We start from the raw sequence: 24278 nt of genomic DNA, 5'->3' as shown, positions 1-24278 counted from the left end.
CAAAATAAGTTTCATTGTAGGCTACTGTATCGATTTATGGCTATAGCTAGGAACTGACTCATTCAAGTTTCACAAAAAAAAATAAGGTCAATTGAATTTGAATTCAAATTGAAATATTGTATTTTGTCCCCAGAGTCTCTGGTGATGTACTGTGAGTTTATTTGAAACGTGCTGCATCTCTTCATTCTCCCTTACCAAAGCAGTTTCAACCAGCCACCAGCAGGTGTCGCTGTTGTGTAGGAGAGGTTTTCTGCTGCCTATTGACCCTGTGATCAATCAAATGAGCAACAGGAGAACCTGAGTCACTGTGTGTGTGTGTGTGTGTGTGTGTGTGTGCGTGCGTGCGTGCGTGCACTGGAAACGGCAACTCGGAATTGGTAGCTGTGGGCTCTCTCAACCCCCCTTCAAGAGCCTGAAGTATTGTCCCCTTAACCCACTTACATACACACACACACACACACACACACTTTCTGTCTCTCTCTCTCTCTCACACACACACACACACACACACACACACACACACACACACACACACACACACACACACACACACACACACACATATTCTAACACTCTTGTGCTCTCTTTTCTGAAGAACATACATAATGTGATTCATGGTGCCATTGTTTGCCGTGCCATGTGCCGTGCCATGTGGCACTGCCACCCAAAGGCCATCTGGCCCGTGGTGGAGGGTAGAATACAGTACAGTACATATGAGTGTACTGTGTGTGTGTGAGTCTGGTCCACCTTCATCTCCAATCTGAACGATTCTTCAAAGAATGAACATTGTCACTTCTACAGCATCATCACACCTACGTAGCCTACATCCGACAAGTGAGGCCTCATCAACACACCAGCTAATCAGTCTCCGCAGATATGGTGGACCAGGTAAATCGCACTCTAAACTCACCACCTGACCAGGGTTTGTAGCGCCCAGGGCCTCAGCAGAACTGATGCTCCTAACGACCGTTCTATCCATCCCACCAAACGGAACACCCAGAGCCTTGACGTCACTCACATAAGTCACTTACAGAGAATGGCTGTGATCCATCCGAACATGTCTGAATTGTATCTGCGGAGACTGAAGGCTTCTGACAAATTGAAGTGTTTTTTGTTTCTTTTTTAATCCAAAGAAGGTGGCATTGTAACATGACATTGCTATTAGATGATCAGGTCCACCATATCAAAAGGACAGTTTGTTTCTGTTAGTATGCAGCCTGCCCTTTTAGTGACATATGTATGTGATCATTGTCTTTTATCGTCGTAGATTCCAGGGTGGCACTCAACTCCACACATTATTCAGGTGGCCTACAATAATACACTCGCGTGCGTGTGCACACCCACGCACGCACGCACGCACGACCTGATTAAATGTCTGTAGGGACAGGGCTTTCCATATATCTGAGGATGTAATTCGCGTGGGAAATACTCTGCCGCGTAGCCACCCACGGGGCGCGTGCCCGGCTTAATAGTCTTTCCTCCCGCAGCGAGAGAGAGAGAAAGAGAGAGAAAGAGAGAGAGAGAGAGAGAGAGAGAGAGAGAGAGAGAGAGAAAGAAAGAGAGAGAGAGAGATGACAGTGTCGATGCTGCCGAGTGTTGACTCCAACCTCCGGTGTGTGCGCTATCTCCTCCGCTAGACAGTCGGTAACGGAGCTCCTTCCTCACGGGAGAAGACGGTTGGCGCGCGAGGACCAAGGCAAGAGAGGGAAGATCGCGAGAGATCTCAGTCTGGGCGACACATGTCAGACACAGGCTGCTCGAGCTGAGGAATGTATCGGATGTCAGTGCACACACACCCGGGCTGTCCCGCGCTGCTATGCCGCGCAATCTAACGGGGCTGCGTTAACGGGAGACAGCCTCCCGCGCACAGAGGGACGGACACATTTTGACAGACTGGTAGAGGGACGGGCCGACGGCCGCGCGGGGAGAGTAAGTTACCCCGATGGCGCTCGTGATGGAGCCGGTGAGCAAATGGAGCACGAGCCAGGTGGTGGACTGGATGAAAGGTGCGACACACACGTGTACACACACGCACCAAAAATACACGTCGCACACTCAAGCGCACGCACACACGCACGCACACACACACACACACACACACACACACACACACACACACACACACACACACACACACACACACACACACACACAGCCTACATTGAGTGACACATTAAGTGACATATGAGTGATACTGCAGCTACAACCAGCTTGTTGCATTGGATGGATTGCTCGAAGTGTGTGTGTGTGTGTGTGTGTGTGTGTGTGTGTGTGTGTGTGTGTGTGTGTGCGCTCGCGCGCGACGGGTTTGTGTTCGCTTGCGGTATGAAAATACTCACTCATCTCTGGAGGTGTGAGCATGCTAGCTCACCGAGCTGTGTTGCGTAGGTAATGTCTGTGCCAGCGTCATCACCGTTATGCATAGGCTACTGCAGCCTATAACGATAACGATCTGATAGTGCTATGATGTAGGCTACTAGCCCTTCTCAGGAACTGTGAGTGCGCTGATGACTTAGCATCTGCTACCACAGTCCTTTCTACCAACATAGGACATTTTGACTTTTAAATAGTCGCCAAGTTGGCGCTCATATTTAAAAGTGTCAAATAAACATTTCAAAGCCACTCACCAAAGCAGAAACGGCTATTCTAACAAAAGATGGGTTTTGAAAGCTCGGAGCTACCGTTAAAGTCGCACAGAAACAGACGTTTGAGATCATCTAACTTACGTAGTTTGACGTATTTCAAGCTATGAGGGTGGGACATAGGCCGTGTCCGAAATGCCTGCTACCTGCTATATAGCAGGCGAGAAGTAGCATGCTACTTCAAAACTGTGCCTGCTACCTCTTGCCTGCTACCTCGCCTGCTATATTGGCGAAAAACACGTCGAAAAACGTAGCATAGTTCAGAGCATGCTATTCCGGATGCTACTTCACTGTTCAGCGAAATTTTCAGGACAGCTGTCATGGCCGACTCCGGTGACTGTGAGGCGGGGCACACAGTGAGCGAAGGAGTTTTTAAATTTAAGTATTGACTTAATTTGTCGCAGATTTTTTTTTTTCCGTCGGATTGAAAATAAACTTAAAGATTACTTGCATACATTCTTTTCTGACAGCTGGCCCTAAAAAGTTGTGGTTTTAATTAATTTCGAGAGAATTATTCAGTAAAAATGGCAAACATGTCTAAGTGGTGTAACCATAAAAACTGAGTACAGAAAAATTCAAATTGCTCAAAAGAGCTGAAAGTCAAAAAAAAGAAAAGAAAAGCCATATAAACTAGTTTGGCATAATCTTACATAAGAACTATTTTAAAGTCAATAAAAGAAGTGGGACTATATTGTTCTGGATATTATAAATAATCCGTGGAATCATGTCAGTCAGGTCAACTTACATAAGTATCTAGATGGTGTAACCACTAGGGATGGGAATTTCGACTAATTTTAAAACCGAGTAACCTAACCTGATCCTACTCGAGTAACCGATTACTCAAAAAAAAGATTACTCAAAAAAAGATACCGTCCAGACAGAGCGCATTTAACCCCGGCCCCCTCGGAGGGGAATACGTTTTTTTCCGCCGTTATTACCGTGGCGGTGCTTTCATGTCTCGTCCATGCCCTTGCAAATAAACATATTTAAAAGCTGATGTGTGGTTGGATGCATTACTTATCATCAGATTGAATAACCCATAGGTTTTCATGAAGCTATCGGAATCGAAAAACGCAGCCTTTTAATGTGGATGCACTGCCCAGCTCATAGCCTATTAAGCCTATCGTTAGGCTACTCTGAAAACTCTAAGCCTACAATATGCAACCAATTTACTAATATAAATTAAGTATTAAACCAAGCCTTTACTGCCGATGCCGGATAACAAGTGAATTAATTTTTAGCGTTATCTAAAAAGCACCGCGGCACTCACTGCCTATTTCCAATTTATTGGACAATAATGGATGTTTTGGCGTCAAGCCTTCATTAGAGAAATGTCCATGCAAAACTAAATAGATTTATTGAACAACAGGCCTATTCATTCAATATGTATGTATAGCAGGCTGGAAAACTATAGGAGTAGGCTATACGCGCATGGACCTGTGCTGGTACTCGCTGTCTTTTTCAGCACCACCTCAGGGCTCATTAACAACATGATTAGACTACCGCTAAATGATGGGAGTGCTGCCTGGAGCCAGAGTACAAAGTTCACTCACACCACTGCCTACTATGCACAGTATACAGATAAACAAAACCAGAGACCCGGTACCAGCGTTTGATTGTCAAAACAAAACAAATGAAGTGGCATATACTGTATATAGGCTTAAGTCTATAGTTCTCTCATAGGCTACCTACGCTGTAACAGGTTTGAAAGTCCGAGGCTCGATCCATAAAATGCTTTAACACTATGCAAAACCACGGTGTAGTTTGATCCGAAAATGCTTAACAGTATGGAAAACCGAACCATGGACATCTAGCATTAGCAAGCCCATGGGCTAATTATTGCTAGTTTTTGTGACCACGTAACTTTGCACCCAAGAACTGTGTCCATGTAAATAAATATAGCTTTTAAAACGTAACCAGTTAGCTGGCTAGACAGTAATCAACTAGTAATCAGTCATCACTGCCCCTGACAACTGGCTGCATTTATTATTTTTACGATCGGTGCACTTTCAGATATTCCGTTTAATAGCCAGGCAGGGGTTCCCCCGGGATCCCCAGACAGCTGACGAGTCATGCCCTATCTAATATCTGATCAGGGGGTTCCCCCGGGATCCCCAGACAGCTGACGAGTCATGCCCTATCTAATATCTGATCATTGGTTGCCTGAAAGAGCCGCAGTGACGTTGGCAGCACCTTTCTGAAAAGTTGAGATGGCAATGTTTTCAAAACGCCTGAGCGCTCCGTATAGCCTACAGCGCTTTTCTCCAGGCAGCCGCCAACGCTCTATCCTCTTTGGTAACAATTGAAAAAGGGCACAGGCGCTCAGAAATGCGCGCTTTCACGGCCAAACATGCCATATTGTATAGCCTTTAGATTAACCGAGTAGTATTTATTTTCCGACTAGCAGATTGCCTACTCGGGTACTCGAGAAATCGGTTAACCGTGCACATCCCTAGTAACCACCATAAAAAGAGTTTTTTTTTTTTTTACAAGAAGACACTTTTGGCAGGAAATGTATCACAGAGAAGGACCCCTCTCTGCTCTTTATGGTTGCATGTCAAGGTTAGTAGAAATATTAGAAATATTCAGATAATTTGACATTTTAGGGTATGGTGAGGTATGATTAGGTTTACATGTCAAATGGTGTTACCAGTGGAAAATGGTGTAACCAGTGAAAAACATAGATTATTGATCTTCATCATAAAAACAATAATTTACTTTAAAAAGTATGTTTGAAAGTAGCTAGGTCAACTAGCTAGCTTTCATGGGTGTCCATGTAAATGCCTGACAAATTAGATTTTTAATGTAACACTATTATAAGTCTTTCTGTTTGATGCTATTTTAGGCAAGGACCAATATTTTATGATGCAGCACAAGGACAACTAGCCATCTTAAGAAGGAATGTTTAGTTTATTAGTCAGTTTTATTTATTTTCCAAGTATTCTTTCGAGAAAAGGGGAACTGTCATTTACATCATAGCCTACATGTTATTTGGCCAGACATTCTATGTTGTGTTGAGACTCAGAGATGGCCTGCCTAATGAGTCAGATACTTGTCTGCCATTTCATCATTGATACAATATAATAAATGTGGTAAATGTGGATGGTTACACCAATTGACACTGGGTTGTGTCAAATGGTGTAACCAGTGTTTGTTAATGAAAATATGAAATTATACAGGAATATTAAATATATTCCTATTCCTATCTAAGCATTATATTCTACTGTAGTGTAACAACATGTTTTAGCCATTTTGAGATACATTTCCATAGATTATAACAAAAACCAAGGTGTTTTCAGCATACCATATGACCCGCTCGATGTTGCAAAACTGGTGAAATATTACAATTTGAGATCACCCTGATAAAATCTATTCTTAGGTAACAGGTTGCAATTGATTATTATTATGAGTACACCTACATACACTCTAGGTTGATAAAATATTGAATATTTACCACTTTTCTCTGGTTACACCGCTTGACATTTTCAGGTGCATTTGGTCTTACTTTTTGGGAAAAAAAAATTGCAAATGTAATTTCAAATGACATAAAACGAACATAAATACAAAATCCACATATTAACACACCTGATGCATGCTTTTAAAACAGTATTTCCTTCAATTTTATTTTTTTCATCTTTCCCACCCTTATTTGTCACTGACCCGTATATATGTGGGGTAGAAATTCGATTTTGAGAACTCACAATGTCGTAGCTAACTACTAGCCCTGTAGCCATGGAAACGCAACATAGTCAATGCAAGCTACGCTAGCGCGAGCTACGCAAGGCTAGGCAAGGTGACGTTGACACGTCCTTGCATAGCAATGTGTGTCGTGCAGAAATTTGTAACTTTACGCAAACGCAAGTATTATTTCACGCGTTTCCGATCGGGGCGCTAGAAGAATATAAACTTTCCGCTGTCAAAAGAAGAAGAAAATTCGTAATCCGCCATTAATTTAAAGAAGAAGAAGAAAAACATCAACATAACCTGCTGGAAGATGTCTATGGAAGGTGATGGTGGTGCGGTAACGCAAAAGAAAAGAAAAGAAAAATAAAAAAATATTTATTTATACCCAGAGAGGGAAGAGCAGCTCTCTGAATTAGTAAGGGCTCACCGTCATTTGTATGACACAGCACACCGCCTTTATTCAGACCGCAATGCTGTCGAGAATGCGTGGCGGAATATAGCTAGGGAGATGGGACATGAAGCTGGTGTGGATGCACTGAAGGCAAAGTGGAAGCAGATTAGAGACCGATTAGTTCGGAGCCTGAAGAAGTGGAAGGACGCATCTAAAAGTGGCACGGGACAGCTGAGTTTCAGCTTCCCCGTTATAATCAATTAACTGGACTGGCTCTCCAACTTCATAAAACACAGACAATCTGAGTCCAATTTCGAGGTATGTAGCTAGCTAGCCTAGGTACAGTATGAAGTGAGATAGTATGGCCCACTTCAGCCAGTTCCCTTTTTCATGGAGGGAACTGATAAGCCACAATAGGGATAAGCGGGACCAAGAATTCCAATGAACCAGTACTTGTTACATAATAAAACGCATTCATCAATTCATGCATTCAGCTATCCAGGGTGCAGTTTGCTGAGGGGGATTTTTCTCCCCTCTGCTTTTGTCATCCCTGCTTCTGGTTGTTCATTTCTTATCCCCATCTCTGTAATTTTACTAGCCTAATCAGTTGCAGGAAATTAACTATCACAGGCCAGCACAGATATTCATATACAAGCATGTATTCGTGACTGCATATCATGTATTATGTTAACATTATGTTCAATTAATACTTTATTTGTCATTGTAGGCACCACCAGTTGTTGAAATGTTGAGGGAGGCAGTCAGACAACTATCTCTGACCGTCAGAGTCAGGACCAGGATGAGGATGAGAGCTTTGCAGGAGGTCAGGGAGAGGCAGCTGTCCCAGCACCAGACCCACCCCCATCCCAGCCCACTGCTTCAAAACCTAGGTCCCCTTCACTCTTCCCTCCTTTACCACCAATCTCACAGCCAGCACTCCAGACCCCCAGTGTGTGGAAAAAGAAAAGGAAAAGTGATAGTGATCCCGTCGAGGTTGCCCTTATGGAGAGGTTGAGGCAGATACAGTACAGGAGGCAGAACAGCGAGACAACAATGTCCATTCAACCTTTTGCAAGTACTTGTGCACTTTTATGCAGGGCTTATCGAGCCAAGACAGTGTTGTCCTGATGCGTGACATAAAACAGTTGATGAGTCACTATGAGCCGTAAAAAGCGAACATTTGTTCACTTGGTCAAGCTGTACGTTCAAGCTATGAGGGTTGTTGTATGTACATTCAAGCTGTGATGTTCACTTGAAACTGACTTTTTTGTTTTTGTGTAAGAGCTGTTGTTATGACCTGGCTCATGGCCATAACAAAACAAAGACACACACCGAATATAAGTAAAATAATCAAGAATTTAATATAATAAAGTATACAACTGAAAGCTAAACAATAATCTAATGGGGTATGAAAATCAGTGTATCAGTCATGTAGGTGAGTATGCAGTGGAATGTATGGTGAGGAGGGTGTGGTATGGTGTAGCATAACTCAACAAAACAAAGCCAGAATAATGGTGCTGGTGGAGAGTGAGAGCTTGTGGCCTGGAGCTCTTTTTAAGCTGCACAGGATAACCTGGCAGCTGTCCCGAATTGTCCTGATTGGGCTCCTGCCCCGCCCACTGGGTAGCCTACCTGCTTAGGTGGAAAACAGAACACAGGGTTACCCATAGAGGGCCAGGGGGCCGTCACAGCTGTACAAAGCCAACATTTGTTCACAAAACTTTGACATTTGTTTGTTTCTGAACTGTACATTCAAGCTGATCTTTAATGATCTAGGTTAATGGTCGTTGCCACTAGTAGGCTGTTATTGTTATTGTCAGATGAATATGATTTGAATTGTTAAATAAAAATAACTTGTTTTACAATACATCAAACTGGACATTTAGCTAATGTATGAACATTCTACCAACTTGCTGGTAGTGTGCACAACGTTAAGTAAGAATATCTCAAATGATGTAGCTAGATAATACTTTTCTACAGGGTTACAATAGGCACTTTTCACAGCAGCCACCTTGACAGATAGCAGAGTAAATCTACATCCTGTGAGCCAGCCTGACACAGGTGGAATTGGTGGCTCACATTCACCAACGACGTAAAGAAGTTCTTAAGAAGAATTTCTTCTTAAACTGTACTTAAGCCGTTTCTAAGAAAATTCTGGCATTCACCAATGGTTTCTCATCAGGGATTTGTTCTCAGTTAAGAACAGAATATACGAACACTGAATAGCAGTCGCAAGTAGGCCATTTGAGTGCGGAAATGTAGACTATGCAAAATTGGTGATTGCGGTCACCTCAATTCTCCAGTTGGATGATATATGATTGAAATAAAATTATATTTGCATAATTCCCAATAACGTGTCCTAATCGTAACCATAATTTTCATTGTAAACGTGTGCGTCAGAATGTCACCATTTAAATAATTTTGCTCCGAATTGCTTGTTATTCGTGTTGATCAGTCTTGAAGATGTTGATAAAATATTTCAATTGAAATTAACGAGTGTTGTGTTTTGTTTTAATTCTTTGTTCTGCAAAAGCACCGTGTGATTTCGCTGTATAGGCCTACATATAATACCAACAAATCCATAACCATTTCATCAATTGGTGATTGCGGTCACCTCAATTCTACAGTCGGATGCGAAGTGCGCTAGACGGAGAGTCTGCTGCAGAGAGGGGGTGGTAGTCTGTGTGCCTGGTGTCTGTATCCATATCAGCAGCGGCGTGCACACCCAACAGTGCTGTTGTCCCTATTATATACAACGGTGGGCACACCGGCTCCCCTCCAGTGGCCTGCATATCTCTCCTCAAGATTAAACATTCACAATTCCTTTATTTGTCACATGCAGCCTAATGTCCAGTCGCAGTGAAATGTTGCTGCCGGCTCCAAGGTTATGGTACAGATGAACTCCAATACTCAATTTACAAATGCTAGTGCTAGTAGGCTAAAAATCAGTCGCAAGCCATCAAATGTTCTGATTCAAAACTCATTTGTTGATTTAATCGTATCCAATGTCTAATTTCATAAAGTTTGCTAGTTTACCCTCATGGCTGAGAGACATTTACCTCATCCAAATGCAATCGTCCTCACACTCACAGCGGGAGAAAGTGAAGTTAGTGGTGATTGGCCAATATTCAAACACTGTCAAAACGAGCTACCCTCGTCCCTCGCGCCTCTCTACTTCTTGGCCCCCTCGTCTTTTCGTTAGAATTACAAAAGGATCTGTGGTATCTTTTCTTCTTAACTTTTGGGCAAAATGAAAGGACTTCAGGAGCAAAATGCGGTCAAAACAACAATTTATTGAGCATGCCTAACACAGGTCAAAACTTCGGCAATACTAAAGTTCTTTTCACGAGGTGGCGAGCTTATATACTTGGCTTCAGGCCAAGTATCACATGACAAACAAATTTGCATACAAGGGATGTACATTAACACAGATAGTCTTGTAATTGGTCAACAGGTCACTGAGCTCTGCCCCCCTCCGGACATGGGGGCAATCTTGGGTTCTTCCTGTGTCACGTTACAACTGTAGACTTCCTGACTTCTTCTTCAGAGGTGTTATCTTTATTGGCCTCAGGGACAAAGGAATGTTTACTCAGGACAGGGCATCTGTTGTCACTATCCTGTTATATTAACACAGTTCTACCTAAAGTGAAGTTTATTCATTATTCTTAGTAAATGGATTACTACATGAGAGTAATACAGATGTATTGATGTAATACAGTATAAAAATATACTACATATCCCCCCTTCGAGGCGTCCTAACGCCTTGACACAAAACAACATTAAACATAACAAACAATCCCCAAAACACATACAAATAACCAAATCATCACACAGCAGCAAAGCAAATCGGGGGCCAGAGGTTACTAGCACATAGCCCGATCGAAAGAGACAAGCCCCCAGTGCTGTCTCATATCCTCTTCTCATGCTGGAGCAATCTTCAGACATCAAACCCCCCGGTGTCGCAGTCCTCTCTGACACCCAGAGAGCAATGTCCGTAGCAAGATGGTAAGCTCACCCCGTCTGAAACAGGGAGAACACTTCAGGAATGTCCAAGAATGACCCTCAAGTCATTCATGACTCCACACAGTTCATAGCTTCATGCTGGCGAGGGGCAACCACTCCTTGGTAGCCCACACAATGCACTCCAGGATAGTCTGAAAACATCAACACAAAACTACACAAAAACAGAACATCCTATAGAAATAGACTAAACCTAAATTACTACTTACAAAACAGAACAATCTAACCAAGGAGACGTGTACACACACCTGAATCAAAAACACAGGTGAAATGTAGACGACATCCTCAAGCTTGAAACCCTAAACAGAAATGACATATAATGCTAAACATTAAGTAACCTCATGTTCCAACACATATCAGAAAGAGATAGAAAAGACAAACAACAGTTAACAGACAAACAACAGGTTTCAGGCAGTCCCCAGGAAGGCACGATCCAGGCTCCTCAAAGACCTGCCGCCCAGGGTCCATCGCACCTGAAAGATAACACTCAACACAGACTGGGGTCAATAGCAGAGGGGAAGGCCTAAAGCCAACTCCTCACAAACACATCATCATTATGTGAATGAAATTCATACAGTAGAATGCATAAACGAACAGCTTATGGCCATTCATTGACTATTGAAACATAAACTCCTAAATCAAAGTGAAAAACATAACCCATTTGAATTGACTAAACAGCTTTGTAAACCAATTATCTAAACTGATGTTATATGAAACCATAACTGAATACTCCTACTATTATAAATTCCTGTAATAAACTGAACTAAACATCAAATCATCAATAACCATTCAACACACATGACTTTTTGTTTTTGTTTTTCTGAACAAAAAGATGGTTCATACTCCAGAGTCTATATTCAACTAACTTGCTTCTATAATAATCTTCTGGAGACAAGTGTTTCTCCAAAATGTCACAGATGTAATAAAAATAGTCCTCATCACTTCAACTTCAATAATGAATTCAGGCTCAGAGGTGACAACGTAGGTTATCACGGCTATCATTCTTCTCAAAAATTGATTCTAGAAACGTAAGAAATACTTGTTGTATTGTAAATCGCTGATGACATCTATCCAACGACATGTTCGACTTCCTCTTCAACCCCCCCCCTTTTTTTTTTTTTGGGAATTCTTCAGAATTAATAATCACCCCATGTCTGAGGCTGTTGGACAACAGGGAACGGGAGTGAAGATTACATCATTGGTTGTTGTTGTTGTTGTTATTGTTCTGCAAAACAACTTGTTTCTACTCCTCTTCCTTCCATTTTCCATTCAATAACTGACTTTGAGTGAGTACCCTCTTCAGCTCAGCATCTTGTTCCTTCAGGGTCCGTTCCTTCTTCCTGTAATGCTCCACTAGATGAGCGATATGATCAATGTAGATGTTCTTTACCATAGACCCAAGACCAACCACTTCCCCCAATTTACACCTCACAGACTGAGGCAAGCCTTCTTGGAGCTTCAGTCGCAGCATAGCGCGTTCCAACTTGTGCTCCTCAGGATCGTTTCCCATGAGGTCTCTCCACTGTTGGTAAACTCGTGCCACATATGCTCTGGGATTCTCTGTGTCACCTAAGGCATCGAAGATGATATTGTCTGGGTGTACATTGGTAGGGTGCATCTCCTTCAGGGTTCTCCACAAACGTCCTCTATTGGCAGCGAAAAGTTCAGCATCATAAATCGCTGTATGAGCACATCTTCCTATTCCAGCCTTTTCCAGAATTTCTTCCATTGGCGGTACTCCTAGTACTGAAGACAAGATCCTCTTAATGTCACCCATGGCGAGTGAGATGCCTTGTGATAGCTGATCAATCTTCGTCGTCCAAGGATGAGCGCCATCTTGGAGAATTGGCAGTTTATCCAAGATTGCAGACATGTCACTAGCCTGCCAGGGCTTGTAGTTCATATGAGCACCGCTAACCACCACCGGAAACATCTTCCCGTCACCTTTACTCTTCTCTTTTTTCTTCTTTCTTGATTTACGTGTGCCTTCCGATTCACTTTTCTCCTCAGGTTTACTAGGTCTTGGACGAAGGTCATATTTTTCCAACTCCTTTTGCATCTGACGTGTTTGTGTCTGCATCTCTGACTGAGCTACAGTAAGATCCTTCAATGCATCCTCCAAGTGAGTCACATCATCACCCTTTTTAGCTGCATACAGTTCAGATTCAAGTTCAGTCTTTGATGCATTAATGGAATCCAACTCCTTTTCCATATCTCTCAGCTCCTTATTCACCTGTTCCTTGGCCTTCGCACCATCATCCGAGTCAGACTCCTCGCTCTTTTCTTCACTACTGCTACTAGAGTCTGTTTCTCGGTCCTTTCTCCCTCTCCTCTCAGCACGTGCCATAATCTGTCTAATGCGCTCACTATATCCTCCAATATCCGCTCCTTCCTCTTCAGAAGAGCCACTGTCACTTTCATGTCTGCCCTTTTTGCTTTTCTTCTTCTTCTTCTTTTCAGCTGGTGTCGGATGCTTATCTAATTTCTTGGTTTTGCGCTTCACATCAGGCTGAGTTACAACGGTCGTCCTGGCATTTCCCTTCTGCATAATGTCATTATTATCATCTCTGATTACATATCTTCCCTCAGTATTTAGCACGGGTAGCTGTGGATAAGCCTTAGTAGTTTCCTTCTGAGCTTCATAAGGAGGCGGGGTCAAGACCGGGGCCGTATGGGAGAACGGCGCATCAATTACACTCTGCAGTATGTCCGTCTTGTCATTGGCCTCCTCTATTTCAGTTCGGGCTGTGGTAGCTGCTGCCTCCACAGCTGCTTTCTGTCTCCGCCCTGCTTTACCGAACAGTGTCAAGACTGCGAGTTCAGTATCTCTTTTTTCTTTTCGAACCTTACCTTGTCTTCCCGTCTTCTGGTGAGCCTTGTATGCCTCAATCAGAACGCGCATGTTTTGAATGAGTCCTTCATCAAAGCTTTCTGTAGACGGCCAAGGCTGTGGCACGTCAGACCATCTCCGTGCCCAGCTATTAGATACATCACCGATGCCCTTCAGTATTGGATAATCGCGTTTGAGTTGTTCCACCGGTGTGAGCATGGGCACATTAACACCTATGTCGGATGACATGTTGGAATCCACGAAGATCGATAGACCGATAAAGACTCGAGACTGTTATAAGCCTCTTAAGAATCTAACACTATAAAATGAAGCTTTATCAATTATGTAATTAATAAAGAAATGAACACTCAATCACTAACGGACATAGGACCCTTCTTGCTCCGACTAAACTTCCTATCCAGATATAATCTTGCTCAACTCAACCCTAGTCTTCAGCACAGGGAGCGATCGGTCCCATTTAAGCACTTTTAATTGCTACAAATTAAAAACCACAAAGCCCGGTTTGACGCAAGCTAAGGGTATTGTGCACCAGAGGACAATCCCCTCATTAACCGCTGTATGCCAGAAAATAATAAATTAAAATAAAAAAGATTTTGACGTAGACATCGAAATGTCCACACCACTTTGCCTGTCAGCAAGTTGAGTCCTACTGTCCGTCCACTCACAATCCTTTCACTCCACACACACACAATATGCAAGCGTAATATATGTATGTACGTCTATATCGCTCTACTAAAGCAAACCCTTAAACCAATGCTTATTCTATCAAAAACCAAGACACCTCTAAACCAGATATCCAACAGACCACCAATCACTCTAGAACCAAAGCTCAACACCAAACCATCTACATCCATTTAACAATTAAACACCCTCAAAACCACTTATATCCAGTATCAAGTAGAATTATTATATATATAATACTTATAATAATAAAAAGTTGAATAACTATAAATAATCAATCAAGTAATCAATAAAATATTGAGGAATTAATCAATTAATGAACTAACCATTTATCTTTAATATCAAATCAAGTAACCAAACCAATCAATCACCTCATCATAAAACACCAAGCCTCAAATGCAGGTCAACCACTCAAAACAATTAAATCAGGTGATCAGTCTAGTTCAATTAATGAGCATTAATCAGCAATTCAGGCTTACTTTTCAAGCAGGTGATGGATGGTTTTTGCAAAGAAGTCCCTTTAAGATGAATGGATGGATGGATGGTCTGGGATTGGTGACTGGTAAGGACAAAAACTTTTCCGGATATAACTGCAAACAGATTTACTCAAAGGGGAAAGAACAATTAATCACAAAGCAATGATAATTAAAAAATATATTTGCAATACTTATAACAACTAGTGGGCGACATTGGACAACAGAGGTGAGAAGGATGAAAGATTTCTTCATATCCCTAAAATATAGCTAACGCTACACCATTCTCAATTTATGAAGATTGAAGAAAGGTTTCATTAATAAAAGTTACAATTGACTAGTGGATTGCTGCTAGGGTTTGAGTGCTGAGTAACCGATATCTCGATCAGTGTCCACCTGGCCCAGATTCAGCATCCACTTTATGAATTTATGAATTAATATTTAACCTAATCCAGTCGTCCCATACACCGCACGACCCACTGGATGAATTATCTTTCCCTAATTTCTAAAGATAGGAAAGAGAAAGGAATAAATGTGAAAGAAAGAGAGAGAGACAGATAGATAGAGACAGACAGATAGTGAGAGAGACACAATTGGGTGACTTCACACTGTCCTACAAAACACAGCACAACCCCCCTGGCCAGTGAACGCGTTTCACTGACCCCCCCTTTTCACAGCTGTTTTATGAGGGCTAGGAATTTACAACTCAGGGTACGGGGAGCAACCTCACCCACATAAGACAATTAAACAGAAAATATCAGCAAATATTATTTACATTAACTCAACTTTCAAACATACAATGGATCCAACCAACAAACACACAACCTCAACTTTACTCAAAACACAAAACCTCAACACACGCTCTCCACACGCTCTCCTTTCACACTCTCCTTTCACTCTCTCCTTTCACTCTCTCCTTCCACACCACACAAAAGATCAAAGGCTCCACACACGCAGCCACTTTTACACACGTGGAAGAAAGAACAAAGGACCTCCCTGCCCTCACACATTCATTCAGAAAGTAGAAATATCAACAAATAGTATCTACATTAAACCAATCTCAAATATACAATGGACCTACTAAACAATTACAAGAAACATGAAAGACCGGACATAGCAGACCGCTAGACACACTTTAAACGAGACACGCAGGGCTCCGGTTTAGCCTGCTCACACACGGGTAGTCTACCTCACTTTTACACAAATATGCAAACTTCATGCATTTAATTTAACCGGCTTTCTTTTATAGACATCAAACTTCACTATATAAGCTCAAGTCTTCACTAAACTTTGCGCCAACGTATGCGTCTTTTAAGACCGGCCCATACCAAGTCAGCGCAACTATGCGTCTTAATTAGCCTACACAATTTTAATCTATTCTCCTTATTTATTGGAAGTTCTTTATGGCGAAAGCAATAAAAGAATTTGCAAGACGGTTTACCTCGAAAAAGACAAACAGTCTCTTTTGTCTCTTGTCGTCCTCTGGCCGTTAGGTTCACAAGAGTATCGTTGATCTTGCTGTCTCTCGAGGGTCTTGTCAAACGCTATGCTATATTCACCATCCCATCCCCGTCGCCAAAATGTGGTATCTTTTCTTCTTAACTTTTGGGCAAAATGAAAGGACTTCAGGAGCAAAATGCGGTCAAAACAACAATTTATTGAGCATGCCTAACACAGGTCAAAACTTCGGCAATACTAAAGTTCTTTTCACGAGGTGGCGAGCTTATATACTTGGCTTCAGGCCAAGTATCACATGACAAACAAATTTGCATACAAGGGATGTACATTAACACAGATAGTCTTGTAATTGGTCAACAGGTCACTGAGCTCTGCCCCCCTCCGGACATGGGGGCAATCTTGGGTTCTTCCTGTGTCACGTTACAACTGTAGACTTCCTGACTTCTTCTTCAGAGGTGTTATCTTTATTGGCCTCAGGGACAAAGGAATGTTTACTCAGGACAGGGCATCTGTTGTCACTATCCTGTTATATAAACACAGTTCTACCTAAAGTGAAGTTTATTCATTATTCTTAGTAAATGGATTACTACATGAGAGTAATACAGATGTATTGATGTAATACAGTATAAAAATATACTACAGATCCATTATGAACGACTGGCTAACGTACGAGAACACTCACATCAGCGCGACTCATCTGGCGAGGCGGCTCGTAGGCATAGTAACCAGACCAGACCCCACCACGCGCATATAAATCGCAGGGTAGGCTACCTGTAGCACGAGCACGTAACCATGGGACCTGATTATGAAGAGAGAATGGCTGATTATGAACTTTTACTATTTTATTTTATTTTAAAATAAAAAATATACCAAAATGTTTGAGGGGGCTTAACCGGGGCTAAGCTGATTTGTGACAGGGCTATAGCCCCGCCTAGCCCCAGTGTAGCGCCGTCCCTGATCCCATGTACTTCAAAATACACTACTTTATTTAAAACACCCTCCAGCCAATATAGTGAGAGGAAAATTATGAGATTCCAGTTAGCAAGTATACGTTAGCTAATAACTGTAAGAAAACAGGCTACACAGGGACGGGCTTGTATAAAGAAAAACAGACCTGAGTCCTCATAAAAGTAATGTTAACGGCTCTTACGGGCTAGCTAACCTCTAGATAACGTTACCTTATGAGTATTCAGTTTCCCCTATAATTGTAACAAGAACCCCTATCAGGCTAAAACAATGTATTTATTTTTACATCAAAACTTACGACTTTAATATAACTGACATTTTTTAGCATAAGTTAATGGGAATTTAATATGGTGAAAATTAGCACCACGTCTAGCACAGACTGGGTTTGACAAAGCTATAGCTAGCTAATAGCCCATCGGCTAGTATGCTGACACAAACGGTCGTTAGTTGTGAGGACGCTGTGATGTTCCATTCAATTAAAACTCTGGTGGGCAGCTAATGTATAATAATGTAATGGCTGCTGCTATCCTAATGTTACAGGATGATAGAAGCCATCTTAACAGTTCGCTAGCTAGCCAGCTTATATCACCAGTTGATAATTTGCCACAATGGACAGACAAGTGATGTTAGCTAGGGTAACGTTAGCTAGCACCAACCTAGCTGGTTTTCATGTGGCTAATGCCTAATGTTAGCTACTTAGTTTACCAGTAACTAGCTAACCTAGCTAACGCTAATGTTACTTACAGTTGCGGAGAAAAAGCTCCTGATATCCCTCATCCTCTTCAGAGGGGATTCACATTGTGGTGGATGTACCTAAACGGCTGTTAGAATCACAACTGTATTGCTTGCTGTCACCGTCTGTTTGTAAGGCTGTTGGTCTTCAGATCCAGCGAAAATGCAATAGTCTATCTCAGCCAAATGAGCCAATCAAACGTGAGTTTAATTTTTTTTTTTCTTTTTTTAAATATTGGGATGGCACTTTCACAGTGGAGGAAAGGGGTAGGCTAACGATCTAATGTAACTCCAAACATAATGCAAACTAACTCACTCAAAATGGTACGGCCAATTCTGTCCTTCCAAACTATGGGAAGGTCATCTAAATGATCTAATATAACTGCACTCCAAAGATAATGTGAACAAGGTTGCTTAAAAGTTGGTAGGGACAATTTGGCCCTCCCAAAATGTTGGTAGGGACATGTCCCGACCGTCCATACGCAAACCTATGCCCTTGCAGCTAGATATACATTAGCTAAATCAAGCTGCCTAGTGCTAACATGGTAAGATATCACATCAGCCACGTTAGCTAGCTACAGTTTACCATTGCCAAGATAGCTAAATTACTCTATGTTTTGCTCCTACTCAGGCAATGCAGAGATTAATTATTTCATTTTATTTCTTAAGTTACATTATTTTAAAAGCTTAAACAGAAATGAGACAGGGTTGAGTTAAAAGGAGAAAATTTACTTACAGATCATGGCTTAATCTATCATAGGCTGAGTTTGATAAACTGTACAGTGTTTTTATATATTCTAGGATTGAGTCACCAAACCCAGCAGTAGCTAGAGAGTGCTGCAGTGCAGGGTGGAACAGTACAGCATAGGGTTGAGAAGCAAAGTGTTAGAATTGTATTTAATCAAGAATACTTTAATTACAAAGATAAATCATTAAAGTCTTGATATTTGCTATTTATTAAGTATTAAGTATTAAGCGCCAGTGCTGCCACTGCCCGCACCCTTGCCAACCCCGCTAACAAAGCCCCCCCCCCCACATAACAAATCCCAATTTAAAGGACAATGCTCGTTTTTGACAACCTGGGGTAGGATTTGAACCACCAACCCGGGGCAACTGTACAGTACAGTAGCTATGGCAACGAGAAACTATTTCATAACAAGAACAGTCACTGCTGTGTGTGTGTGTGTACTGGAGGTGGATGGTGAGCTGTTCAGTCTCGGGCCGTCTGTGCAGAACAGCTGACAGACACACACCATTGCCCTGAACAGAAGGCTCCACCTAGGCCCTCTCTCTCACACACACACACACACACACACACACACACACACACACACACACACACACACACACACACACACACACACACACACACACACACACATGGCATCTTGTGGTATTTGGTCAATGCTGGCTCTCCTGGGTGTGCCTGTGGCGACAGCGGAATATGATATTGTGTGTGTGTGCGTGTGTGTGTGTGCATTTCTGAGTGTATGAATGTGTGTGTGGAGTATGTTATACGCATATGCCAGGGCAGTCCAGGGGCCAGAGATCTAGCATTAGCATAGTTGAGGGTACAACAATGGGAGTGGCATTACCACCGCTAGGTCCAAATAGCATCCAGGCTACAGTATCCTCATCATTTCACAGTTAGAAACATCAAAATGGCAATCCTGGCATCTCAGTCCCCAATAGAGGTCCAGATGGTATACTATTTTATCAGAGTGACTGAACAGGGGCTCATTTGTTCTCCAGGAACCAGGAATGAGGTGAGATAGAGAGGAGAGGAGAGGGGAGAGGGGAGGGGAGAGGAGGGGAGGAGGAACGGAGAGAGGAGAGGAAGATGAGGAGAGGGGAGAGGAGAGAGAGGAGAGGAGGGGAGAGGACAGGAGGGGAGGGGAGGAGAGAGGATGGGAGGAGAGAGGAGGGGAGGATGAGAGGAGGGGATAGGAGGAGAGAGGAGGGGAGAGGAGGAGGGGAGAGGAGAGGAGGGGAGGAGAGTGCGAGGAGAGGAGGAAAGGAGAAGAGAGGGTGGGATAATGTACAACATTGTTTACAGTAAAGAATATACAGTAAGGGTGAGAGTAAGGAATATACATAATAGATACAAGAAATATATACATACAGTACAATATGCATGAAATATAGAACATACATACATACATACATACATACATACATCTGTATAAATATAATAATATGCATACATACTGTACATGCACACATACACAGCACTCAGGAACACACAGGAACATTCGGGAACACACAGGAACACTCAGGAAAACTCAGGAACACACAGGAACACACATGAACACTCGGGAACACACATGAACACTCAGGAATACACAGGAACACTCAGGAACACTCAGGAACACACATGAACACTCAGGAACACACAGGAACGCTCAGGAACACTCAGGAACACTCAGGAACATACATGAACACTCAGGAACACACAGGAACACTCAGGAACACTCAGGAACACACAGGAACACTCAGGCACTGTTATAGAGTCTGTTGGCCGCTGGCACAAAGGAGCACCTGAACTGCTCTGTTTTGCACCTGGGTGGGAGGAGCCTGTGGGTGGGAGGAGCCTGTGGCTGAAGGTGCTCCTCATCTGCCACAGCTCGTCATAGAGGGGATGAGAGGGGTTGTTCAGGATGGACTTCAGTTTGTCTCTCATCCTCCTCTCCACCACAGCCTCCAGGCTGTCCAGGAGAAGAGAGAGGGAGAGGAGAGTTGAGAAGAGGAGGAGAGGAGAGGAGAGGAGGGAAGGAGTGGAGCAGGAAATGAGGAGAGGAGGAGAGGTGGTTGACACGTAGCTTGATACTTTGACAACATTACTACTGTACTGTTCATGTTCTATCAGTTCTTCTAACTCGGAGAACTTCAGAGGCGGTCACGATGATACAATACACAAGTTGATTATGCAGTTCCCTGTTGGAATGGGAGTCCTGAGTTTTCCAGAAGCTAGTGAATCACACAGAAACAACAGAACGTCACTAACTGCTGCCTTTTGGCTTATGGACTGCCTGGTATGGGCTTCTTCGGTGTGTTAAGAGGATAGGTGGATATAGTCCTCATGGTATGTGTGTGTACATGTGTGTGTACATGTTTGTGTACATGTGTGTAGGGCTGCACAATTAATTGAAATCGCGATTATGACCTCCGCGATTAACTAATCGCAAAAGGCCGCAATTAATGTAATTAATAATTTGCTTTGAATTGAGTGTGCTAGGACTACACGGACGAATCACAGGCGCTTATGCTGTCTGACCAATCACATGCGTTCCCGCTGAGTGCGCTGTGCGTAGCAATTTCACTTAGAAGACAGATAGCAGTAGGTCAAGACAAGTGTCATAAGAGTACCTGCAGCCGTGAGTAGTGAAAAAATGAGCGAAAACGAGGTCAGTGAGTTAGTAGCAAGAAAGGGATCAATGTCCATGATGTGGGAGCATTTTGGTTATTATATATTAATATTAAATATAAAATATTAATCGCAATTATTAATCGCAATTACCATTTTGAAGCAAATAATCGCAATTATTATCTTTTGTCATAATCATGCAGCCCTACATGTGTGTGTACATGTGTGTAGGAGTGGGAGTGTGACTTGCCTGCTGTTAAGTGTGTCTGTGGGAGTTGAGTATGTGAGTCAGCAATGAATCACACAGCTCTATACCAGTCACACACACACATGCACGCACACACACACACACACACACACACACACACACACACACACACACACACACACACACCTTGTAACGATAAGCAGCACACATGAGTATGGGGTGTGAAAAGTGCCACATAGGTTGCTTGTTCAAGCTTACTTACAATGTGTGTACACACAGACACACACACACACATGTTGGAGTCAACCATCGCAGCTCTTTGCAAAACTGCGGTAGTTCGGTCGCGCTTAAAGCGAATGGGGGGGGGTCTTGTGACCGAAAGAGTGCTTGTGTTGACACCACTGTTGTGCGTGTGTGTATGTCAAGTTTATTTTTAATTTTTTTCCGTGTCTTATGTTATTATTTTGGCTCGTTATTGAAATGTATGCCAACTACTTGACCAGATAGATTAAGCATTATCTTGTTAGCCACTTTGCTAGCCTAGGCATTACAGTGTAATGTAATGGGAAGCTTGCTAGCTACAGTAGCAGTAGAAACCGATACATCTAAACAAAAAAACTAATTGATTTGGCATATGATCTACCCACAAAGCATGATCTTGTCACCTAACCACACCAATATTAATATTTTTAGAGCTTGAACACGGATTATCTTACCATTGTCATCTTCATTCTCTGAAGCGATAACAAATCGAAAGCGAAGCGAAAACAATCGGAGCAGTGCTTCCAAGTCATTAGTCACGTGGCAAGTAGTTGGCATTAGAGGTCTTCTCGGGTCTAAAATGTGGACCCGAAACCGAGATGGACCCGAGACATTCGTTCCGAGATCCGACTAAATCCGATCATTTAAAAAATATATGTATATCGGACCCGATTTTGTCCGAGAGCAGGAGTAGGACAGAGACCTGAGACCCGAGTCGGATCGGGTATTTTACAGATCCGACAGGTAGTAGTAGCAAGTAGCCTAGTAGCATTAATCGCTTAGGCTGTCACGGCTGTTGGCTTGCATGCTGTTGCATCACAGTTGGATGGAATTGCGATTTATCCTCTCAATCTCGACAGGATCAATCGCTGTTTTGTCAGGCTGTGATGTGGCAGCATGGAAATGAAACGGCCGTAAATAAATAAGGCTACACAATGCTGCCGCTAGGTTTGACCTCTTTATATTCATTTTCTTTCAGCTTATTTTTCACAAGGTAGGCTACTGGTGGTGGCTGCCGTGTCTCCGCTCGTGTCGCGGCCGCGGTCTCACTGAATTCGCGTCATGTGTTTCTCTCGGGTATTACGCATAATGATAAACAGACCCGAGGTAATAGAATCGGATCCACCCGAACCCAATTGACCATAAGTGTGGAAATGTGGACCCAGACCCGTACGGGTCTCGGGTCCGGTTCGGGTCCTCTCGGATTTACCCGACCCGTGAAGACCTCTAGTTGGCATACATTTCAATCAAAGCCAAAATAATAAAATAAGACATGAAAAAAAAATGACATACACACACACACAAGCGAGGTGTCAACACAAGCACTCATTCGGTCAGGTGTGTGTGTACTGTGTAAACACACACATTGTAAGTAAGCTTGAACAAGTATGTGGCACTTTTCACACCCCATACATGAGGAGGATTGTATGAAAGTACATTACGCATATTGTGTGTGTGTGTGTGTGTGTGTGTGTGTGTGTGTGTGTGTGTGTGTATGAATGAATGAATGAATGAATGAATGAAAGTTTATTTTCGTGTCATGTCCGAGGACCCATCCGTTACGGGATTATAAGACACCATAAACAATAAACAATAATTAACTATATCACACACACTTCTCACGGTTTGTAAGCTACGCAATGTACACCAAACAATAACAGAAAAAATAAATAAAATAAATAAGTCTTTCGTCAGAATCCAAAATAAATGCATCACATAAGTTCTCTTTGTTCGTTTGTCCCAAGCTTTCTCTAAATATTCTGCAAGTGCAAATACCCTATGATCAAACATCCATTTTAGTCTCTCTGCATCGCTCAACCACATCAAATCAATATTTTTACATCTCTCAAAAAAATTTTGACGCAACTTATGATATAAGGGGCAATAAAACACAAAATGGAACTTCTCAATATCAATATTACAGTAAATACAAATGCGCTCTTCTTCTGTAACCCCCCTGTGTATGTGTGTGTGTGTGTGTGTTAGGGCTGCACAATTAATCGTGAATTAATCGAAATCGCGATTAGGATTAATAATTTTGCTTTGAATTGAGTGTGCTAGGACTACACAGACGAATCACAGGCGCTTATGCTGTCTGACCAATCACATGCGTTACCGCTGAGTGCGCTGTGCGCAGCAATTTCAATGAGAAGACAGATAGCAGTAGGTCAAGACAAGTGTCACAAGAGTACCTGCAGCCGTGAGTAGTGAAAATATGAGGTCAGTGAGTTAGTAGCAAGAAAGGGATCAACGTCCGTGATTTGGGAGCATTTTGGTTATTATATATTAATATTATATATTAAATATTAATCACAATTATTAATCGCAATTACCATTTTGAAGCAAATAATCGCAATTATTATCTTTTGTCATAATCGTGCAGCCCTAATGTGTGTGTGTGTGTGTGTCACAATAATAACATCACACAGGAAACGTTGGGGAGTTGGCGTACTGGAGCTCACGCTGGAGAGGGATGTTCGAGTGGCTGTGTGTGCCTGTGTGTGTGTGTGCCTGTGTGTGTGTGTGTTTATCTCTCTCTCTCTCTCT

The 24278-nt window shown here is 42.5% G+C and overlaps 1 protein-coding gene across 1 annotated transcript in view; it reads left to right on the top strand.

The window, feature by feature from the left end:
- Window positions 1–1942: 1942 nt before the first annotated feature.
- Window positions 1943–24278, top strand: part of cnksr2a (connector enhancer of kinase suppressor of Ras 2a) — a gene marked incomplete at both ends in the record, with an annotated part of 53616 nt that continues 31280 nt past the window's right edge. Inside the window, one exon of the mRNA XM_084443681.1 lies at window positions 1943–2006. Within this exon, the coding sequence (XP_084299807.1) occupies window positions 1943–2006 (64 nt within the window). The remainder of the gene's footprint in view (window positions 2007–24278) is intronic.

The sequence above is a fragment of the Borostomias antarcticus genome, assembly GCF_949987555.1.
Source record: "Borostomias antarcticus genome assembly, chromosome: 9".
NCBI classification, from domain to species: domain Eukaryota; kingdom Metazoa; phylum Chordata; class Actinopteri; order Stomiiformes; family Stomiidae; genus Borostomias; species Borostomias antarcticus.
Note: the sequence above shows the minus strand (reverse complement) of the source record. Positions and strands in the feature narration are given on the sequence as shown.